This window comes from Patagioenas fasciata, chromosome 2 (assembly GCF_037038585.1).
Source record: "Patagioenas fasciata isolate bPatFas1 chromosome 2, bPatFas1.hap1, whole genome shotgun sequence".
Taxonomy (NCBI): Eukaryota; Metazoa; Chordata; class Aves; order Columbiformes; family Columbidae; genus Patagioenas; species Patagioenas fasciata.
Genome location: NC_092521.1, coordinates 56,771,342 through 56,795,645, shown reverse-complemented (window position 1 = coordinate 56,795,645; position 24,304 = coordinate 56,771,342). Strand labels below are relative to the sequence as shown.

Below are 24,304 nucleotides of genomic sequence, written 5' to 3'. Positions count from 1 at the left end.
TGTTAGCGACCCAAGCTGCACTGGTGTTGTACTTGAAGAGGAATCCACAAGGTTGTGCCTGTTGACAATTCCTTTTTTTTTTCCTCCATACCAACATCCTATGACAGTTGAAAAAGCCTCATGAAGCATCTCCAGTGCATATATAACTGTTTCCAAATAGCTGTACTCATACAAACAATATGCAAGCTGTGTTTGAAGAGCTGGCTCTTTGATGAGTGCTGTTCAGGACCTTGCAAGCCAGAGTAGTAACAGACTTACCCTTCAGGGCTGCTGCTTTACAGTCACTACAGCAGTAACAATCTGAGCCCTGCACAAATGCAGGAACATTCCCACACTTATCTTGCAGAAGGACCTACACTGAGGTCATGCAGAGGTAGGTGTTCATCCCCTTCTTTCTGAAAAATAGTTTTCATCTCAGGGAAGCTACTAGAAGGTCAGATGCTAATCAAGGAAAATGAATACTCTGTTTCAGATTCAGCAGTGCCTAATAATAGGCAAGTAGCTCTTGTGATTCACAGAGGCCTGTGTCCTTCAAGTTAAGAGGTCATCAAAGAACTTACAGGCAAAAGTTTTCAACCACCTTGGCAGATTCAGCTTTCCAAACTAAAGTACAGCAGTAAGTTACACTCTCATAACAGTTACCAAATGTCTCTGTGCTCATCACACAACTAGTGTGTCAGATTAAACTTATACAGACAGTAGACTGCCTGCTATCAGGACAATGTTTTAATTCCTTTATATTTCAGAGCACTGTATTCATCCTCAAATCAGCCTAAGAAGGCTCATCTACCTAGAAAGCTTCAGTTTTAGCACCTCCGCAGCCCTTGGAAGCAGAATGGAAATTATACAATGGAAGTAGACCAGGGAAGAGACAACAGGCTGCTATATTGCTTGCAGTCTCCCCAGCTAACACTACCACAACAGCACTCGGAAAAGACAGAATTACTCACTTTTGAGCTTTGCCTACATCACCAGGAAGGTTTTGAAAAACACTTAATATCCACAGTTGACATGAAGAGTAGGGTTTTATCTTCATAAGAAAATCTATGCCTGCACACCAATCTTGAGTTCTCAGCTACATTAAGAACGTGCACCATGAGCTTCTCCATAGCAGTAACACTTAGCCAAACAAAAGGGTTTTTTTAAAAAATATTTTATTAGAAAAAAAAAAATCAACCAAAGTTATTCAATAAACAACTGTACAAAACATATTTCTTTGGTCAATTTGTGGAAGTTACCTTAATTTCTTTAGCTACCCACACATGTGAAACCAATTTTCCTTAAATAAAGCATTTATGTACACAACAAATTAAGCTGCTGTTGCTCGGCAATTATTATGTAATCACCTTGTCAAGGGATTTCTGAGACTGCACATGTGACTTACAGGAGTATTCAAAACTGATCAGAAGAGCGCAGGTGGAAGACCGTTGCCAAAAAGTAAGCGCCAAGAACTTGGTATTTTCCATTGTGAAGAAGTATCTGTGGAATTGTTGCTCTGCAACAAACCAGAAAAATTGTTTAAGTTTTAAATAATGATTATGGAATAGTATCTCTGGCATGTGCATTAAGATAACGAGCAGCATTTCAAGTGTATCATTGTGGGTTGCTTTAGAGAAAAGTACTGTAAGATTGGACTTGATCAAACCTTTATGCAATTTTCCCCCACACCTGTCAAACAATCAGACTGAGGCTGAGGTTTGGCTTTTTTGGTGGTGAAATTCTCAGTGAGATTTTTAATCAAAATGTATCTCTAATTTGGCATATCCTTGATGACCAAGGGCCAAAACAAACCCAACCCATACATTTTTAACTTTTCTAGAATTCAGCTGAGTAACATTTTTTATGTTCTGGATTGAAGAAAAATTAAAGCAATGGATATAAAATATGGAAGCAAGACCTCTAGATCAAACAGCACTTACTTCACTTTTAATTAGCTGGAGCCATTCATTAAGATAGTTAACAAGTGCAAACGCATCAGGGATGTTGTCCCCTTCTGAGCAGAATTTCAGAAGAACTGCCATCTGGATTCCTTTTGAACAGCTGCAACAAAAATGAGCAGGCATTTATATTTCTTTTCTGAATCCAGAACAATTATATTTATGCATTAAGAACAACAACAATCTGCATATGGCTTGTTAAAGAAAAATTATATATATATATATGCCTATTTTTTTTTCTTTCCATACTTCTTTGATTGCATTTTTAGACTTCATGTTCTTTTTCATAGTTTTGAATTTCTTCTTTGCACTGTGAGGCATGAATCCTAGATCATGGAAGAGTTACTCAGGGCCTCTTCTACATACTCAGTTTGCATTTTTGTGCTGGTGAGCAATTTACACTGATCATTTGATACAATCACTCCTTATCATTCTGTATGTTTCAAACAGTAGTTTTGAAGGCTGCATATCACTATTTTACTCACAACATTCCGTTTTTTTCATTTAGATATTAAGCTTGCTATTACTTTTTTTTCCTGGAGTCTCAGGAGGTCTTTTCTTTTGCATTTGTATATTGTTTCCATACTGCAGTCAGTACAAAGGTAAGCATGATATTAGTAACTCTCCTGCTGTTGGATGCAACAGTTTATACAGGTGTCAAAAACAACAGGTAAAAAAGCGAATCTTCTACCTCACACTTGCAAAACAAACACCTTTTGCAGAGCTAACACAGTTTTACCATAATGAGCGAGTATTACTGTCCAAAATTTGAAACTCAGATATGCTTTTGGCACTACTACTGATGCACATACCTTTTAACAAAAATCTCCCTCATTCTTAGCGCTCAGAATTTTTTTTAATAACTGATGATGCAACTATTTGTCATAGAAAACAGTTTAGGTTAAAGTATCACAGGTACAGGAATTTTACTATTTCCAAATTGTGATTTACATCAAATCAGGTACCAGATAAATAATGATCTTAACTGTAAAGGCTTTAGCCCATTCACTTTTATTTTTATATTTTAGCCTTATGATGCAGAATATTTTCCCTTCTTAATTTCAGGATTGATGTGGAAGAAGTTCCATTACTATAAAACCCTCTTCTATAAAAAGATGGACATTTCCTGTAACATAGCAGTTTAAAATATAATTTTACCCATGCACTAAAACCAAGTCTTCTGTTATCTTTCTGTGCTTATCTTTAGGCAACTCACCTCTCAGTAAACAACAGTTTTGTGATGCCACCTCCAGGAATATGTAGAACTTTTTCTGTATCATTTATTCCAGGGTAAGCTGCTACTTTTTCCATTTCTTTCCAGTTTAGCTGCTGCATAAGGCCTCCAACTGCTTTCTCAAGATCAGGTGTAAGGAGGTAGCGCAGTGGTGTCCTAGAAACAAATCAAGAATACATGTGACAGAAAGAAGCAAGCATTGAGGACCTCACACCTGCAACGAAGAATCATACTGACATCACCTTCCTCCTCAAATAAAATTTAAAAAGTAGATTGTGGCCTTAAAATAGTATAAACTACTCAACTTTCTGCCACAAACAGAACTAAGGTACCCTCATTGTAGAGGCTCAAATAACTGGCAAGTACCACATACATAAGCACATATGTAGGAGAACTGCTTACGGTTGTTAAAAAGATTTACAAATAAAAGTGCTTTTTATTCCTTCAGATAGGAGGTGATTAATTTCTAGTTAGGGTAAACTTGGCCTTCACCATGATACATTATTTTTAAAAAGCTCACACTACAAATATATGCAGGCTTCAGTCAAATCTAAGTATTTTTCCACTACACTAACTCTTCAGTGAACCTGCTTTAAGAGTTATTCTGTGATGCTGGGGTGGGGGTTAAATCATCACAAATTATGACTCAGACTGCACTGAATAAGTATCAGTCCCTCTCATTTCATTCCGTGTTAGCTGGCCATTCTGCAACTGTATGGAAGTATCATGGGTAACTACATCTGGGATGTGTGTGAACCTAAATTTCTAAGGCCCTGCAGGTTTATACAGCCTGAGGATAACAACTGATATCTTGCAAAAATACTGATTTGTGTTTATTTTTGTTGAAGCGCCAACTATGATGTATTCACTCAGCAAGTAACGTTTGTTGTTTAATGGGATAATATAAAAATACATATAGTCTGAACCTTCCAGTTGCTCCCCACTAAATATTAATTGACAACCTCCTATATTAAAGAAAACCTTAAAAATGCAGAATGATGACAAAGAGGCAAGAAACTAACTAATATTCTAATTAATTGTTAAAAATCTAATCTGTGACCTGTAGGTTAGCAGCTAAACCCTGATATTGCTTACAACCACAAGAAATTAAGAAAACTGAGGCTCCGTTGCCTGACAGTGCAGGCCAAGCGCAATTTTTTTTACAGCTCATTATGTGCTTACTTTTGATAGTAGTAACCAACAAAGTCCACCGACTAGCCCTGTATAATGTATTTTAATAGTATATTGAGTATTTTATGACCTATTTTATGACACAGCAAAGCAAAAGACCCCTACCCTACTGAACAGTACTCAGTAGAGGGAAATATGTCACTTAGTCAAAAAGCACAGAAACATTAATTAGGTGTTTAAATGACACAAACATACCCAAAAAGTTGCTCATCATCACGCTGGTATGCATGGCTGCTAGACAGAAGAACGACTCTGGCACATTTGCTGCTTTTCACCCAAGAAAGAAGAGTTTGACAGAATGGCCTGTACTTGTTCTTCATGCAAAGACAGATTAAAAAGTGAAAAAAACATTGTGTCAATTTAAAAAAAGCCAAAAGCCAACAACACTAGGCGTTATATAGAATGTTTAGCAGTTGTGTAAATTTTTCTTCATACCCATTTGTTCTTCAGCTTCAGATACATTTTTAAAAAGCAGAGGGCTGCTCTGGCTGTTCACTTCAAACTACACGTATAATGACAAAAATTAGCATTAAGACCATGTTAACAACAATAGTACCACCTGTTTTGTGTGCTGTTAATGCCAATGGAAAAAGCTTTAGAGTAAGATGGGATAGTAGGAACACAAAGTATTTTTTCATGTTTTGAACTTTTAAAAACTGCAGCATAGATTTTCTTCTGGTGTAGTGTTCTGCTTATTTTAAATTACAGCCACTGTCTGGTTGATAAGTAATTCCAAATTCTTCATTTTCTACATAATGAACACGGTTCAAATTAATATAGAATACTACAAAATAATTAAATTGGCATGACACCAAAAATTAAGTTATTACAATAAAAGACAAAAACACAAAGTCAGTTTTTATAGCTAAAATTGTATCAACCGCAGAAGGTGTTATAGCACAAATTAGAAAAATATTTTGCTCTCTTTCAATCTGTGGGGTTTTTTCTTCAAGTTTTATAATGTGGCATAGTTCTTCTAGTTTTGCTTGTTTAGTCTGTTCTAATGTCTTAAAATTTACCGAGGCCACTTAAACTATTTTCCAGCAGAACTATTCAAACTGAATAGTGACGGAAGAACAATCAATGAACATACATACCTTTATAAAAGGTGATCTGATCTGCAGAACTACAAGTTTCTTTGAAGGTAATGAATACACTAGAAGAAGAAATAATTAAGTTTTGTAAGAAGAAAGCAAGAAATAGATTTTGGCTTAGAAGTATCCAGATTTATCCAATTTACAAAGTTGAGGATAGTAAACCTTTCAGCTATCAATTCATACAGGAAAGCTTCACAATATCCAGAGTGTTAAAAATACATATTTTTGTGCACTGTCTTCACTGGATTTAATTTCACTTGTCATAAATTCAAACAATTGAATGAAAAAAAAGATATTAAGTTCTGCCTCTCATAATGATTCAGATAATCTCTTTATACAGCTTTTCAAAGATTATGACAAATCATTTGGAGATTTCCATTATTTAAGACAGGTGAAAAAAGATGAGACGCAATAGTCAATATAGGGAAAGAATCCTGAGAATTTGAAGCAGGAGAAATACCACAGAAGGAAAAGGCAAACAGAAGGACGGATAAGTATCTATCTACACCAGAAGTTCTGCTTGCATTCCAGCAGTTTACTGCAAGTACATGTACACTTCATGTTGCTTTGGCGTAAACCTGCAGATCATTTTGGCTGCACTGTAATATGGTCAAGAGTCAATATTCCTTAGTGGTTCCATATGTCAAATTGGTTATCCAAAATAACAATCGTAACTCTTTGCAAAGTATACATACATTCTTATCTGTAAGTTACTGAAGTTATTACTGACCTTAGTTTAAACACTGTTCATGTATGCAAAACATAACAACAACAAAGTGTGACACTCTTGCACCTTATGCAGCTTGCAAATATCTTCAGCATTCAACACCAACCTTCAGCATTTATACTCAGCTCCGTTGAGTTTTCTTCTGCTGTTGCATATGGATTATTTCCAACCATGGGCACCAGGCAATCAGTGTAGAAATAACCAACTTTAGTCATGTTGAGTGTGGAAATCACTAGATCTACTGCCAGCTGACCAACATTTCCCACTGACACTGCTGGCTGAAGTAAGAAAAGTTACTGAATTACAGCATGTTTTATGGACAACACAATATGGCATTCAAAGAGTGGAAGTTTAAACTACTACAATCCTTGACAAACATGACTTCTAAAAGTAGCTGCTCATTCTTTGACAAAGGTGACTATTTCTTAACAGATTATTAATACAGACCTTGGCCCCGTCCCACAAAACATCCCCACCACATCTGTGAATAATCCTATCGTATTGTACACTTAAATAAAGGCTTGGAAGCTTGTCTCCTCCCCTTTTTTTTTTTTTTTTTGACACAGAGGAGATCAAAGTCACTCAAACCACTAAAGCTGAGACTGGTGGCCCTCGGGTGACACCTAATGGTAATGTTGATATTACACTTTAAAGCTATAAACCTGTAAATAGACCTATGTACAAGAGTAGGTAGTATTCCTTTTTTTTTTTTTTCTTTTTTATGGATTATAATGCCAAGGGTCATCTTGGATTCATTTCACAGGAATCGCCATGGGTTGTCACCAATCAGGGCAGACACTGACCTAATCTCACGGCACAGAAATTCAAGAATTCGTGTCCTTCTACAGAAACAAATACTGGAAGACCACGATAAATTTTTGGTTGCTTCCCTCTAATTTATAAGCAACTCCATTTCTAGGTATTTCTGCTGCCACCAATTGTGGAAATATCAAATTTGATGCTGATAAGCTCACGGTGAAAAAGAACCTAACATTACTTAAGAAGCTGTCATTATAAACTGGCTGGTACTCAACAGCCTGTTACTCCCAGACAAAGAAAACAGCAGTAATCTATTTCCTGTGGCCAGTCAGCTGATCTGCAATGACTTCCCGTGCAGCCTGCAGAGTCATTACAAGCTGTGCAGCCCTCAGTAAAAGGTGATAAGGTTACCTTTAAGTAATACAGTTAAGGGACTCACTAACAGGAAAAATAATGGTTTGCTACTTCGTAGCCTGCACTGGAACTCTTACCCCACAATAACCAATGTAAGCTCAGGTTAGGTTATGTTATCTTAAATTGATTTCATACCATGTACGAAGGTGATTAAAACACTTCCTAAAACAATCCTAATCGGAGTTTAAATATAGCAAAAATGAGATTTTTTTTTCATTAAAAACGTATACATATATATGGCATCTAAGTGAAAAAATAGACTTTTATTCCAGTGCCAACGCACAGATACTGCAAATTTTGTGAGACGACATATAGCACTTTAATCTTAGAGTGAAAGCCTGTACCTATAGCTCAGCACATAATGTTGCCCTTGACGAGCAGAAAACGACGGGCTGAGGAAGGAGAAATCGAGGGAAACGGAAGAGACCGCCTGGGAAGGACCCCTGAAAATCCCCCTCTTTCACTCAGCAAAACACCCGATACACACACGGGCACAGCAGCCGCCTGCCCAGCACCTCTCCGCTTTCCCTCATGCAAGTGCCAGGGGCGACCCCCGAGCAGGGCAGAGAGAGACTAAAGCGCCCAAGCCCTCTTGCCCCACAGCTGCAGGCGATCCAGGAAGACAGGCCCCTGCCCACACCCCACGGAGCGCAGAGGACCGCTCAGTTCCGGGGTGCCCTCTTGGGGCAGCGCCCCCCCAAACCCATCAAGACGGGGAGAAGGGAGAAGAAACAGGTGCACGACTTACCATGAGCAGAGTGAAGCCTTTAAAGTCGCAGCTGGCGGAGCCCCCGCCATGGTCGCAAGAAACAAACATGCCGGCAGCAGAGGGAAGTGGAGGCAGGAAGCAACGGCCGCGTCTCTCCTCTCCTCAGCGGGGCGGGGAGTAACGGCCGCGTTACTCTCGCGCTGCGCCCCCCAGCGGGTGAGGCGGCGGCCGCGCGCCGGGCAGTTACGCCGTCGCCCGCGCCCGTTGGAAAGGCCGTTGGGGGCCGCCTCCCCGCTGCTGCTGCCGGAGTGGGAAGTGTCTCGGCCCCACTCTTGCCATGGCGCTGCCGCCGGAGAAAGCCTCTGAGCTGAAGCAGATCATCCACCAGCAGCTGGTCAAGGTGGGGGGTGTCTGCGCGGTAGAGCGACTTCTCCTGTCGCAGGGGAGGGGCGGCCTGGTCGGGCTTTGCTGCTCCCCTTGCCGGCGGTGCGGAGCCCCGGCTCCTGGCGGCAGCAGTGCCCGCTCGCTCCCTTCCCTGCTTTGTTTTCCCTACTTCAGCCGCTTCAGGTGGTTCCCAGGCGCCACTCGCGCCCCCTTGCACAGTGGCAGTTCGCGCTCCCGTCTGATCCCTGCCCCGCTTTGCGGCCTTTGTTACCTCGCCGTCTTCTACCGCCACCGCCCTCATCTCTGCTTTCCTGAGCCCCGGAGAGATGGAGCTGAGGCCCCTGCCGCCCTGTCCGCTCCCCCCTCTTGCTGCTCTCTCGCTCCGTGTCGCTGCCCCGGGCAGGGCAGGGAGAGGCCCGCGGCACCGGCGGCTGGGTCGGGGCATTGGCACCCTGAGACCGAGGCTTTTTGGTGTTTTTTGTTCTTTTTTCACAGAATGGTTGGGGTTGGAAGGGACCTCTGGAGATCATCTAGTCAAAAACATCTGCTAAAGCAGATTCACCCAGAGTAGACTGCACAGGAATGTGTTTTTCGTTTGCTGCTTTTTGAGAGAAGTTATTGGGATTGGATTGGGAACTAAGTACAAATGCTTCAGCTCATGCATCGCAAAGTATTTTAAGTCCCAGTGGCTGTGGCCCTAACATACATCGGTTTTGCACATCCGTGCAGTTTAACAGCTGAGATGAAGGACGGAAATACTGTTTTCCCTTTGAGCACAGGGGAAGCTTTCAATGGAGATTTCCTACTTCTGTGTCTTAAGTATAAAAAAGTGTACTTTTCCCCTTAAAAAATAAACTGTTATCCTAAAGATGAATTTTGAGGGAGACAAGAGATTGTGACCGTTTTATATTTGATGGATTTGCAGACCTTTTTATAAGGAGGCAAGTTCAAGGCAGGGAATGCTGTAAAGAGCAGTGAAAATGCTCAGGTTTGGTATGCTCATGGTTTTTTAAACTGGTAGTTCTGAAAGGATGAATATTTTGATGTAGTTATTTCTGTGTTCCTGGGAGAATATCTTTAGTCTTAATCAAGTGACTGTTTAGTTATAGCTGCTACCATGTAAAGACCTTGTATTTGTAGCATATAGTGAATTTTCTTTCAGATGGATGTCCATGGCAGGATCAGAGAAGTTCTTGCTGACACTATACGTGAAGAGTTAGCACCTGAGCATCAGCAGTTATCCACAGAAGATCTGATAAAAGCCTTAAGACAACGAGGAATCATTGATGATGTTATGAAGGAACTTAAATTTGTAACTGTAAGTAGCTTTTCAAGAGTGAAAATATTTTTGCTTTTTCTTCTTACTGACATGGTGTTTTGACAAAGTGAAAACTCTCTACTTCCAAAGGTTTGTAATGGCTTTACTGATTTGTGACATATCAGGAGCAGAAGAGCTTAAGGCATTTGCTAAAAGTAGTTTGATGATAATATTACATTGAAATTATTTGTTCTGTTTTGTTACATCTCAAGTAGGAGCATACCTGAGGAATGGCATTCAGGTGAAATTGAGGATTCTTTAATTTTTAGAAGGCTGTGGTAAGAGCACTGTTGTATCCCTTGATGCCTTAAAAAGTCTTAATTGTAATTTCAGGATGTGAATGAAAGGGAGAGGACTTCAGCTCCGAAACCATCAACACATTTTGTTGACAGAGAACCACCAGTTTTGAGAAAAAGTATGTTGCTTTTTTATTTCAGTATTTGGATCATAGGTTTGAGAGAAATTTGAAGTCTATGAGTTTTTGAACCCTGAATTAGTGGTCCAATATGAACTGCCATAAAGGTGGATGTTTTTCCTGCTTATCTACAGGAAGTAAATTTATGTAAGCAGCAGAAATTAAGTGTTGCATAAAATGTGAATTTTTGTAATGTCATTTATCTTACAGTAAGATAACTTCCATACATTTTAAAATCACTTTCTTCTAAGCACTCATTTCAAAAAAGTTTATTTTTTTGTTTTCTAGTCTCCTGTTAGTTAACTGATATTTAACATGCTTCCTAAGATCTGTTTGTAGTCTCTTCATTTTTATTGCTACGCTTTACAGCTAACATTGACCCAACACGGAGGTATCTTTACCTTCAGGTTTTGGGTGGAAAAGCTTTTCTGGAACATCTTCAGGAACCGGAACCTCTGCCTGGCCAAATCTGTTCTACCTTCACTCTGTGTTTACATTTTCGAAATCAGCGCTTCCGTTCTAAACCTGTCCCGTGTGCCTGTGAGCCAGATTTCCATGACGGTTTTTTACTTGAGGTACACAAGGATAGCCTAGGTAAGGAATGTTGTGGATCTAAGGCTGATGCTATTGGGGGTTTTTTCTGACTTCAGAGTTATTGCAAACTATATTTGATATTACTTACTGGCTTTCTTTCCTATTTTTTATCATGTTTTCCTAAGGAAACTGATTACTATATTAGGATATGCCACTTGTAGATTTTTCTCTACTCTTGCATCTTCTTTTCCTTCTTTTCCGCTCTAAAATAACTTTTGAATTTGACCCACTTTATAATGGACAGTGAGATAATAGTCTCAGAGCTGGTAAGAGATACTGAGATGGCTGTGATTTTTCATGAACTTTGTGCTGACAGTTGAAGAAGTGTAACATAAATTTGCCATCAGATGGAAAGAAAATCATCAGTGTGAGTTCAGTTTGCCTACCAGTTGGCAAACACCTGTAGAAGTGTCAGTCATCCACAGCCTGTATTACTGTTATTTTGTTGGTAGCCAGGGAACATGGTAGGAGCTAAGTGTGTTATGAAGAGACTTCTGGATTTGGTTTGAACCCTGTAGAAATCTAGGGTAGCTTATGGAATAGCAGGTACCAGAGAGGAAGCCAGAGTTATTGCAGTTGGACTTGGGGAAGGGAGTGAATACACCACAAGTTCAAAGAAAACCAGACTTTGTTAATTCTGCTACTCATGGAACAGTTTATATCATAGGGGCAAGCTTAACTACAGAGAAATTTGTTTCCAAAATACTGATGTATAGTAAGTTGGCCTGACACATTCCAGCTTATTAAAAGAAAATTTTTTTCAATTGCTTTTACTTAATGGTGCTTTAATGTTATTTATTTTCTTAATTGATAATTCCATTTTAATTTCTGTGTGAATGAACTGGTTACTCTGGAGTACTCAACTCCAGGAATCTTTTTATCTCCTCTGTATATTAATTGTAATCTTTCTGTAGCTGTGTCCTAAGCTGAATTTGATTTTAAGATGGGATTATCGCTTATACTTCTGGATGTGAGATTCTTCTTAAAATGCAATGTATCTACTGGAAGTAAATGCATACATTTTAATTTTGAGGAGGACTTGGGATGATAATAATCTTGCTCTCTTATCTTGATTTTTAAAATGGCAGGTGAAGGAAGTAAAATGGTGGATGCAACCACTATGTTATCTATATGTGATCCAGTGCATATGGTTCTGATCAAAACAGACACATTTGGTGAGACAACACTAGTAGCATCCTATTTCTTGGAGTGGCGATCTGTCTTGGCTGCAGAGAATGGCATAACAAATGTTGCTGTTGAACTCCTGGGTGTAGGTAAGGATAAATAATAAGGCTGTGATAGTGACTTAAAATATTGTATACTGAGCTTCCTCACAGGCTCAAAGCAGTATTTATGATATAGTTTAATATTAGTTCAACTCCATAAATTACTATAAGGTATCCTTAGAAAATGTGTAGGAGACCAATGGTCATATTTTTCTGTTACTGAAATACTAAAAATGTGTATTCCAGATCCTGTGTAATAATGGTCCCCATGTCTGGGAACTCTCACTACTGATTTTTCTGAAAAATCTGAATAAGTTGTCAAAACCAAACCAGACAAAAATCAACCAATTAATCTCCAGACCACTGCACTGAAGAGTAAAATCCAGCTTGTGTACCTTTCTTAGCAAACTAGCAACTGCTGTATGAAGTGATCTCTGCTGTGCTGCCATTTATTCCAGTAGCTGGAAGCATGTTTTCTGACAGAGGGGCTGAACAGCTCTGTGTAGGTACTTAGCAGTTAGTATACATGTATATTTTTGTGTATCACTTGTCCCCACTCCCCATTTTAGGAGTTCTACCCTAGGTTTTTTTGAATATTATAATTTAGTGGGTAAAGTTTAGGTCTAGGACTCAATCTGTCATGACTTCCTATACTAGTTATTGCAGTTTGTTCAAGTAGTAGCTGATGAGTCGTATGAGTATTTATCATAGTTTCTCTGCCTCTTAGGTAGGTGAGCAGTTCTTGATAGTTTCAAAAGAAATTAAATGATACCTTAAATATTTTGAAGATTGGATAATACTACATAAGTTATTCCTGGTTGTTATCACTATTGCCTTTTTCTGTCGTTTGATTTGGTACAGTGTTTTATGCAGTGAATACAAATCTAGTAAGCTTATTTGCTAATATGTTTATTTCCTTCTGAAAATGCTGACTATTGCCAAAACTTTAGTAGGCAATATGGATTTGGATACTTTCTCAAATGGAGAGCTTTTTATTTATAATGACTTGGGAATGCATAACAAATAAGTTGAGTTTAATACTCAAAATGGGTGATGGGAGGAGTTAAATGTAATTACCATCAGATTTTTTCCAAGTAATAAAGTATTGATTCAGTAAATCTAGTGCTTTTTCTCCTCTTCTGAAGTTTTGTCATTGCGAAAAATGCATCAAGAACACTGAAGCATGCTACCACCTCAGATAAATAGGCAAACTACTATGTGAGGCTTCTGTTGCTTGTATAAACCCATCTCTGTTTTTTTAATGCTACTTGTTCGTTGTGAAATTCTAAATTTTCAGCATATGCAACAACATTAGGTTTGTGGTGTTTTGTCCTTTTTTTTTTTTTAAGTTGCTTATTTGCATGACATTCTGGGTCTGTCAAAATAAACTGTGTCTTAAGGAAGATGAACTTCACTTATTTCCAACTAGTTAGGTTTGATCTACCTGTATAGTCACTAGAAACAGGTGGTTTCACAGTGTGTGACTCTCCTATTCTATTTTAGGTGCCCATTCTAGACATTTCTAGAATGCCATTCATCTAATAGATCCTGGTACTGGCTGCAAAGAGGGCACTGCGTAATTATCTCAGATCTAAATGTCTGCTTTTTTGTCTTGGTTATGCTTTCTTACAGCCTCTTCTGAGTTTGAATTTAAATAAAGGTTCTTATTTTGCATATATTTAAAGAAGTTTAGTGGGTTTTTTGTGATTATATAGCTAAAATATTTATTTTAATTATTTACTCCTGCCTGGCTGAACTGTCCTAAGTAAAAATGAATTTGAGAGAACTGATCAGAATTTATTTTGGTTCGAAGGTACAGAATCAAAGGTTTCTGTTGGGGTTTTAAACGTCAGACTGGAAATGTATCCACAGCTTAATAAGACGCTATCTCCAGAAGTAACTAATACTCAAGTAAGTAGTTTTGGGAAGGGCTTTTATTGGGGGGAAGCTCAGTACAGAATTCCTTATGTACTTGTTGAGAGCTGTGGTATTTTGAATGTTTGATATTTTTTTCCATTGCATTTAAATATAATTAGCTTTTTTTAAACTGCTTTGTTTATACTGAACATAATCTGAAATATTACTTTAGTAGTTTTTCTATTTACCTGTATCAAAACTTGGGAAGAAAAATAAGAAAGATGCAATATACCTAATTCTCTTTAGGTACTATATGTTTTCTTGCTCTCTCTCCTGTTTAAAATAATAACTTCAGGTCAGCTATTCTGTTACCAAAAGCCAAGCAATCCTTCTGTATAGAAATGCATCACTTAAGATGAACACTGCTCAGTGAAGCTTGATATGTGAGTCTACAAACAAGAAACGTAACTTGAAGAGTTTTTTAATTGGGTTTTAATTTAAAAATACTGCTCTTCAGCACTTGCATGGCACAATAAGTATTAAGCTCTATTTTACAGAGACCCCATTTGGTGTTAATCTACTTATTGATTATGTTGGGTTTTTTTCCTGTTTGGAATTAATATGTGTGTGATTGGTTATATTTTTCTGACCTGCAGTTTGCTTTGGAACGTCAGAAAACAGCAGAAAAAGAACGGTTATTTCTTGTATATGCTAAACAGTGGTGGAGAGAGTACCTACAGATAAGGCCTACACACAATGTAAGGCTGGTAAAGATTTTTGCACAGGTTTGTAAATTTTACAAATAGACCAGTCCTTTCTTTAAGTCATCTTTTTACATATATTTTTAAGTTTATGTATATATAGAATCTGTATAGATTTATGATGTTACATTCAGGTCAGAGCTACATGGTGTGTATCATGCAAAAAAAGAAATTTGTAAGGATTGAACTTCTAGATGTATATTGAAGCTCAATAACATGATACAGAAAGAAGAGTTGCTCCAACCATTTCTGATGCATGAGGTGATAAAAAGAAGTCTGTTTAGTCTTTTTCTTGAATACTCACAAATGGCAAAGACTTAAGTGATCTCCGCAAACTATTTCAAACAAGTTTTATACAAGATAAAGCAGTTATAAGAAATGAACTTAATTAGATCTGTTAGAACATATCCACACAATATTTAAGTTGTGTGGTCTGTAAAGCAATCTGTCTGCTTAATGTTACACACTAGCTACAGACATAATTACTGTAGGCTAATAAACTACTACACATCAGTTGCTCCTTGCGAACTATCCCTCAGTAAAAGGAATAGTATGACTCTGTACTTTTTTTAGTGCCATTAATTTATCCTGCATGATTGCAATTTTCCTGGCACAGATAATGAGCAGTAGCTTATTATCTCAAAGTAACTTCCCGAAGTGATCCCTGCTTACTCTTTCTTTTCAGTACAGTATTAATAACAGCTTCCATTCTGGATGTACCATCTGTTCATTAGTGATGTGAACATCGAAATAAGGATGTGGTAGGTCAATCCCAGCCAGCAGCTGAGCCCCCTCCCAGTCACTCTCTCACTCTACCTCAGCAGAAGCGAGAAGAGAATGTAAAGGGCAAAAGTGAGGAAAAACTCATGGGTTGAGATGAAGACAGTTTAATGAGTGAAGGAAAGAAGGGAACAGGGGGGAAAAGGTGATGCAAAGACAATCACTCACCACCTCCCACCACCTCCCACCAACAGGCTGGTGCCCAGCAAGTCTCCAAGCAGGGGCTAGTTTAGAAAGTCTGTTCTTCATGTCCACCAGTTCTATTGCTGAGCATGATGCTGTATGGCATGGAATATCCCTTTGGTCAGTTCAGGTCAGCTGTCCTGGCTGTGTCCCCTCCCAGCCTCTTGTCCACCCTGAAATTAGTCCATGTTTGGGCAGAATGAGAATCAGAGGCAGCCTTGATGCTGTGCAGGCACTGCTCAGCAATAGCTAAAACATTGGTCACAAATCTGAAACTAAGCGCCATAGAGGCTGCTATGTAGAAAATTAACTGCATCCCAGCCAGACTCAATACAAAGGCATAAGGTTTTCAGGGTGGGGTTTGTAGAGAAACTATATAATTAAATTGGGAATTGTGTAACTGGGAGATTGGTTGGGGATGTGAGGTTAAAATGGGACTTCTACTATTTTGAGAATAAAGCAATGTGTGAATTAATGGTATTCCACTTTATGCACCCACAAAACTACAATAGGCTTGGGAAAAAGGTTGGAGGGAAGAGTTTGTGGTTAGGTTGGAGGACTAGGTTCTTTGTTACAGAACAGTATGGAAACCGGCAGCCCTCAGAACGCTATAGGAACTAGGCTCCCTGCTAGTTCAATATATATAGAAAGCTTACATTGATTCTTTGGCTGGCCACAGCGAATCTTAGTAAAGCTGCCTCTAATGGCCTTTTCTCATTTCTGGGAACAGAAGTGAGATTATAATAATTGTTTGATAGCTTAGTTACCAGGCAGTTTTGTAGGGATAATGCAGAAGCATGCATTACCTTCATAAAACTATATTAAGTAAATAATCCTTCTTGTGATTTTTTTTTTTTCCTTGCTTTCTAGCTGCGAAATAATTTACCACAGGATTCAGTCAGCTTCAAATAAATGGTGCTTTTCTTACACTAGCTCACTGGAAAAGTGTAAGAAAACCTTAACAGGGCAGTATGTGACAACAGTAAAAAATATGAGACCATGATTTCCTGAAGCTGCAGACGTTTAAAAGACTTTATCCCTTTTGAAATGTACAAACATAAAAGTACAAGTTTAGCCCACTGAGGAAGAGTTTTATACTGTTTGAAGTATTTTTAGTAGCTGATAATCATAATATTTCCCTGCAGCACGTAATAAAACAGATCTCTTCCAGTCATCTTATTTTTTCTTTTTTTCCAAGAAATTAGAAATTCTTACTAATCTTGTAATTTTTATATATCTGATGACAGCACTGTGAGTATATTGTTTCTTGCTGTTATGACAAGAGGTAAAGAGTATTCAAATTCAGAAGCAAATATATACGTTTTAAACTCTCAAATCAGCTGCTGAGAGTGGCTGTGTTTTGGGGTTAGTTGTGAGTTTTGGTGGGTGTATGATTTTTTTGGAGGTTTTTTGTTTGATTTGGGGTTTTTCTTTGGATGTGGGGTGTTTGGCTGGTGGGTGTTTGGTTTGGGTTTTTTTGTTTGATGTGAATATAGAAATTGACAGTGAATGGTGCATGAACAGTTCCTCACCCATTTAAGGAAATTAAGTTCAACCTGTACTACTCAAGGTATTGGAACTTTTAGTCTAGAATGTCCTCTGGTGACAGAGGCAATGGAAAAATCTAACTGTAAAGTCACTCCATACGAATTCACTTAATGGTCTTGTGTCTTAATTCTAGAAGGGTTTTTGTGTCTTAACATTTTTCAGTCATACTTATTTCAGGGATAATAAATTCTGTAGCAAAAAAGACAGCTTAAGTTAAGATGAATCTTTTGTAACATTTGCATGTCTGACAAATAAACGTGTTTCATATGTTCAGGATGAAAATGGAGTAAACCATCCAGTATGTTCATATATCAGACCACTTCGAGCAGGCCGGTTACTAGACACTCCTAGACAAGCAGCGCGATTTGTCAGTGTCCTGGGTTATGAAAGAGCTCCTGTCATCGGAGGAGGTGGTGGCAAACAAGAACAGTGGTGCACCCTTCTTGCTTTTTTGTGTAGAAACAAGGTATGTGGAGAGGACTTTGTGTGACACAAGAGAGTTGGTGTGATATTCTAGCAGAAGTTGGTAATTTAAAACAGGCTGCAAATACATTGATTAAATAGAATTTGGAGAATTCTCTTGCAATAACTTGCTTAAGACCTTTTTAAAGAGAAACAGATGTTAAATAATAGACAGGTGGCTTTGAAGCAGACTTGCTTTACTGCTGTTGGGGCCCATTTGTTAATACACCTCTTTGACAATGAGCTTGCTTTTGTTAATTTGCTTTTCTAAGTTCCTATATTATTATTCAATGAGCCTCTCCTAGTGTGCAGGCCACTAATTTAAATTCTGGACTAATCCAGGAAAAGTCACTTAAAGTCACTTTTGAAAAACTGTGTGTGTTTGTTTTAGATGGGCTAAATTATACTCACAGTCTTTGCATTTGTTTTTTTGGGAAGATAGGGATTTTCACTAAAAGTTTCAACCTACTTCTTAGTGATCTGACACTTGTATCATGTGACTATAATAGATGAAACAAATTATAACTCATCCTGGATTATAGCTTTTCTATTGTATGAATAAAAGTAATAGTGCTCTTTTTTTTACTTCTTTGAAGTAGTCAGTGCTTTTTATTGCCATGGAGATACTTCTGCGTTCAAAAACAGTCTCACTGATTTGTTTAACATAAACAGATCTGTTCTTGGCAGCAGGAGCTCTATCCCAATTTTTAGACTTGTCACAAAGACTACACAGAACAGACATTAGCTGTTGTCTCTGAGTATCACATCATGCATAGGTACGATTTAAAGGCACCACTGGCTACGCACTGTTCTTCAGAGGGAGGTGCTGATCATGACTTTGAGTTTGAGGATGTTGTGTTCGGAGACACAGAGAAGGGGTTTCCTCCAAGGCAGAAGTGGAACACTGTGTAAGAAGAAAATAGCTGAATTTAGCCCTCGAGACACCAGCTGTACTGTTATTTTTTGCAGAAAGTGGTGCGGCATTATTAAATGAACACGGGTTCACCAGAAACTTATTTAAACTTTTCTTGGTATTTCCCTTGTACATTATGGTAGGGCAAGATTGTTTTGTGTAATGCATCCAAGAAAACTGAATCTTACATTTTCAGCAGTCTGAATAGCATTTGACTAAAGAGCTGTACTGTTCTACTTCCGAATGCTGTGCTTTGTGGTATGAAGGCTTCATTGCATGAGGATTTTTGTTTCTTACTTTACAGCTGACATTTGTGAAGAACTCAAAAAGAGTATTACACATCACATTCAGAAATTTATTTCTCTAAATTACCAATGGTAGCAATAAATTTATGAATGAAACTTCTTTTTTTTCTTCTGGTTGAAGGGAAATGAAGCTACATATGACTTCTAGTTGTTACACAGATTGGTGGAGGCACTTGTTTTACCTTTTTTAATTCCTGAACTTTGACAACACATCAAAGATAGTAAAATTACAATAGAATTAAATTTCATTGACTTCAGATTTCTGAACTAGACAATAATACTGCATAATTTCTTATATCACCTCAGGTATTTGCCTTATGTACATTTTGGCTTTTAATTAGAATGCTAATTTTGTCTTTACAGGTCAATAGATTCTGGTTTTGAGTTACTTGAAAGTATCTTTGTGCTCATAAGAAATGTTTTCCAGTATTAATCATAAGGTATATTTGAATAAAAATATAAATAGTCTTTTATTAGAACATATTAATATTTTAAAACAATATTTTCCATTGCAGGAAACTGAAACTTGCCAAGTTTACACCTTAAAATCCTGTCTTCTGACATGTGCTTTAGGTAAACAGCAGGAAAACATGACTTGTTAAATTATGATTCAGCAAATGCCACTATTCCTTTAAGATTTTATCCATTCCTGATACTCAAACCAGCTTACTAATGTTTACTGCCTAGGGTGACTGTGAAGATCATGCTAATCTCCTGTGCAGTCTTCTTCTTGGGTTTGGATTGGAAGCCTTTGTGTGTGTTGGAACAAAAGCAAAAGGAGTCCCCCACACTTGGGTAATGACTTGTGGAACTGATGGAACAGTCACTTTTTGGGAGAGCTTAACAGGACATAGGTGAGTAAGAGGAATATGAGAAAACTGAGCAATGTATATTGAGGTTTGCATGGGCTATTTTTGTTGTTGCTTTTTGTTTTTTGTTTTTACACCGTCATGTAACTCACGTAATCAAAGGCAAAAGTCTTTGAAGTTTTTTCTGTGTGATGCCTCTTTTTTTTTTTTTTTTTTTTTTTTTTAAATGACTGGTTCAATGTAAGGTAAAATATTTCACCAGTTTGTAATGTAGTTTTCAGTGGCTTTAATACAGTATAGGAGCTGTTCTGTGTCCTATGGCAGCTCATTGCCATTGATCTTATTGCTGCCATCATTTGTAAAGGAGATGAAATCTGATGTGATTGTTTAGGAACTGTTGTGGTTTAACTCCAGCCAGCAACTAAACACCATGCAGCTGCTCGCTTACTCATCCCTCTGATGGGATGGGAGAGAGAATCAGAAGAGTAAAAATGAGAACTTGTGGGTTGAGGTAAAAACAGTTTATCAGTTAGAGCTTTCTTTCTCCTTTCCCCAGCTATATATGCTGAGCATGATGCCATATGGTATGGAATATCGCTGGCAGTTGGGGTTACCTGTCCCGTCTCTGTCCCCTCCCAACTTCTTGTGCACCCCCAGCCTACTCGCTGGTGGGGTGAAAAGCAGAAAAGGCCTTGACTCTGTGTAAACTCTGCTCAATAGTAACTAAAACATCCCAGTATTATCAACACTGTTTCCAGCACAAATCCAAAACACAGCCACACACTAGCTACTATGAGGAAAATTAACTCTATCCCAGCCAAAACCAGCACAGGAACCCATATTTTTTTCTTATGTCATTTGTGAAATCAGTGTTACATTACCTTTTTCCCCCTGCAGAAATCTCTGCAAATTCTGAGATTCTCTCACTTGAGTCATTTTAGAAGGGCATATGTACCTGTTTGTCTTCCAAAGCTTCTGGAACCTGTTTGTTAAAAATTTCTTCATTTTCTTCTCATTCTGCCTGTTCTGTTGCACAAGTGTGTAGAATGGTACTCAGTCTCAGTTTTTATATATATATTTTTAGAAGCCTCAAACTTTAATAAAAAGAAGTTCCTCTTTACTGATCATGTTCAGCACTGTGACCCATCCCATCAGACTTAGTAGTGCTATTGGAAGCACTACATTTGGAAACATAATTTTTGTAATGTATAGCTTCAGGTTGCATTGATAGAAGCACAGTGGGACTATGTATTTGAATATAAGACTTTTGACTTTGTGAAAAGTGCTGATTAATATCCAGTGTTGCAAATAAGCAATTCTGTTTTGCCACTGTTTGTGTATCCTATGATTAGCATTTGAAGATGGCAGTATTTCTCCAAATGTGATGAATAGTGGAGGAAACTGTATGGGTGTATTGTTGTAGTTGCAAAATGTAATTGCTGTTGAATATCTGCTTGATTATTCAGCTTATTTTTCTAGATTTAAACAAAAAAGTGATGTGTTATTTCATTGTATGTTATGTCTCCAAAATGTGTATAATTACTTTTATATGAATAAACTAATACCATTTTGGGAAAAAGAAATATGTTAACAAACTTGGCTTACATTTTTGAAAGGAGAAATGGCGTATATCTATTCCATTTGAATATTTGTACCTTGCCGTGAAGTAAAGTGTACTAATAAGAAATTGAATGTTTTTTATTAGGTACATTCACAGACCTATCAACCCTGATGACCCTCCACTAGTTGAACAGCCCAAGCCACTGTATCCTTATCGCACAATAGGTTGTATTTTCAACCATCAGAAGTTCTTTGGAAACTGTCAGCCCACTGATGCTGTGGAGGTCTGTGTGTTTGACCTGCACGATGAATCTAAATGGAAACCCATGAGTGGAGAAGCAATAAAATCTGTATGTTCCCCTGGAGCAACATCTTCAGTTCCCCCTTTTCCTCCTCTGTGTGCTTCCACAATAGATGCTGCAGTAACAAGCAATGAGATAGAATTGCAGCTGAGAATACTCATCTCTGAACACAGAAAGGTAAATACTGTTTAAAGATTGTCATTGATCTGTGAAATAACTGAAAAATTGTTTGCAAAGACTGTACTGAGCTAGCTCAGACATTATAATTATATATTTGCAATGGTAATTTTGTAGCTTTTTGTGTGGGCTCTTCTCTGTACCCTGCCTTTGCCTCTCATTCTAAGTCTGTGATCTTCAGCTTACTGGCACCTGCAGACTTACCTATGAGTGGTCTGTCAAAACTAGAAGGATCAAATCTGGTTGTCAGTGGGCTTTGTCTATCCATCACAAATGGTTTTGGTCCCTGGATAAAAGCAGGCTTTCAGCTTTTATAACCTTACTCTTGACTGCTTTAGAAAATCAGAAGGTATTTCTGGAAGTAGGTTTCATCCTTTCTCAGGATTTTTAGAAGACGTAGTGTGCTAGAAATTTTTGATCCTGTGCTGGATATGAAGAAGATGGTATTTTAAATCCCTGTTAGCTTATGTCTGCTTTAATTTTTTTTTTTTTTTTTTTTTTTAATCTCTCCACACAATGTTCAGCCTTTTGGGTGGCAAGTAATTTTCAGAGTATGAATCTCATGCAGTGCTGAACACGTGTGGTAGATTTTTCTACTCATTTGCACTTGTGGGATTGTAAGAGGAAGGTGCATGCATGTGTATGTGTTTTGGGGAGCTGTTGGTCATTGCTTATTCAGAAGTGCGTTTCCATGAGAAACATTAGAAGAATGTGAAGTGTATCTCAGTTGATCATTCCTATATATCTTTGCTGTGTATTTATGCAGTATCTTCTTATATTTCATGCAAAGATACTTTAGCTAAAACATGTAGTTTCAACTCTGCTGGTCTTGTTTTAGTCTTGTAGTCTAACTTCATTTCTTGGTAAATGTTTGATATTTTGTTGATGTTGTTTGATTTGTCTGGTTGGTGTGTGAATTAATATACAAATCTTATTGCTTCATGGATTCACTGCCATTAACTACAAATTAATGATTTGTCATGGATTCATTTGAATCTATACAGTATACAAGCTTATTGATATCTTAATGTTCATTCTGCATGGTTGTCATAATTCTGTGACTTGCCTCACAGGATCTCGGCCTTTCTACTGTTTGGGATGACCATCTGTCCTATCTGTTGTCACCAGCGTTAGCAGCCTATGAGCTCGAACGTACAACAAGCATTTCTGCAGGAAATGAAGAGTTTCAGGATGCTGTAAGAAGAGCAGTACCTGATGGTCACACATTTAAAGGGTTTCCTATCCATTTTGTATACAGAAATGCCAGGAGAGCATTTGCCACTTGTCTTCGGTAAATACAAATATTTTCAAACCAAATAGTAATAATTATGAATTCCAACTAGAGTTTTTTTTACAATGACATTTAAAGAAAATTAATTTTCTTAAATTAGAACAGAAAGAAGAATTGTGTAGTATATGCAACGTATCATGGGGTTCTGAGCTTTTATGTTACATTGTTGAGTTCAGTGATGATAGGCTTTTCATGGGTTAAAGAATGAGGAGTTAATTTTTCAGCACTTGTTAAAATTGATCAGTGGTGGTCTTGCTTTCTTCCAAGGCAACAGCCCCTGCACTATGAAAAAATATTGTTATTTATAACGACAGACTCATGACACTCATTTGCACGTTAGTCACATTTTAAATAACTGCACGTATGTAACTGGCAATTTTAATAACAGCTTAGTAATATCTGTTACTCTTGTTTTTCTGTCTGTCAAATAGGTCTCCTTTTTGTGAAGAAATAATCTGCTGCAGGGGCGACCAAGTGCGACTTGCAGTTCGTGTACGAGTGTTTACATACCCTGAATCTGCATCTGCTGTTTGGATCATGTTTGCTTGTAAATACCGCTCTGTCCTTTAAAAAAAAAAAAAAAAAAAATTAAGACTTTTTTAGATCTGCAAAATAATGTATGTAAGTATAAAATTATGCGATTAAAAATTAATGTATTTTATAGAAGTGCCACTGATCTTTTAATTCCACAGTGTGTGTATTGAAGAGGATTGTGTACACAGTAATTATTTTATTTATGAAGAAAATGTATGCTTATTTTTAATAAAAGTTACTTTTAATAATAATAGGAATGTGAGTCAAATTACTAAAATGTGTGCGTAAAATACTGACTTTTCTTCTGCAGTTCTGCATTGGTGTCAGAATTCATTTAGAAAAAAGTCTGTTTTCCTTCTTCAGGGTAAGAGACTGTACTCTCTAAGTGGTGTCACAAGTGTGCTTTGTGAGTGACTGAGATCCAGAAGTACTGAATTTTAAGCATATGTTGTTTCCACAAATTTTGTATCTGCCTCTCTTGGCCCTAGCAGTAGCTTCTACATTCAGCTTCTAAGAAGAGTTCAGTTGGGTATAGGTAATCTGCTAATTATTAATTTATTACCTTATGGATTGAAAAAATCCTTTTAATGTTTAAAATTTAAACTTGGATACCTCAACCTTTTTTTGAGGTCGAAGAATTGGAAATTATTTGATTTTTTTTCCTGTGGAAGGCATTGCATATCTTTGATGTCTACCTCCTTTGGTTCTACTTGTAAGAAAGATCCAACTCTTACTGGTGGTACTGGAGCAAAAAACACCCATCCCAAAATGCCTAATACTGGAGAAGCTTGAGACACATACAGCTGGAGTGAGTGTT

The 24,304-nt window shown here is 37.7% G+C and overlaps 2 protein-coding genes across 2 annotated transcripts; one reads left to right on the top strand and one right to left on the bottom strand.

Moving 5' to 3' along the window:
• Window positions 1–1,161: 1,161 nt before the first annotated feature.
• Window positions 1,162–8,240, bottom strand: PSMG2 (proteasome assembly chaperone 2). The gene is made up of 7 exons (XM_065830655.2): window positions 8,108–8,240; window positions 6,293–6,464; window positions 5,460–5,518; window positions 4,558–4,676; window positions 3,154–3,327; window positions 1,920–2,040; window positions 1,162–1,495 (listed from the first exon to the last, which is right to left on the bottom strand). The coding sequence occupies exons 1-7, from the start codon at window positions 8,174–8,176 to the stop codon at window positions 1,403–1,405; spliced, it is 807 nt and encodes a 268-aa protein (XP_065686727.1). The 5' UTR covers window positions 8,177–8,240; the 3' UTR covers window positions 1,162–1,402.
• A 28-nt stretch (window positions 8,241–8,268) lies between these two features.
• CEP76 (centrosomal protein 76) lies at window positions 8,269–23,726 on the top strand. The gene is made up of 12 exons (XM_065830656.2): window positions 8,269–8,468; window positions 9,615–9,770; window positions 10,104–10,185; window positions 10,555–10,779; window positions 11,868–12,053; window positions 13,819–13,916; window positions 14,519–14,647; window positions 17,409–17,600; window positions 19,502–19,668; window positions 21,329–21,662; window positions 22,736–22,953; window positions 23,385–23,726. The coding sequence occupies exons 1-12, from the start codon at window positions 8,406–8,408 to the stop codon at window positions 23,521–23,523; spliced, it is 1,989 nt and encodes a 662-aa protein (XP_065686728.1). The 5' UTR covers window positions 8,269–8,405; the 3' UTR covers window positions 23,524–23,726.
• Window positions 23,727–24,304: the final 578 nt, after the last annotated feature.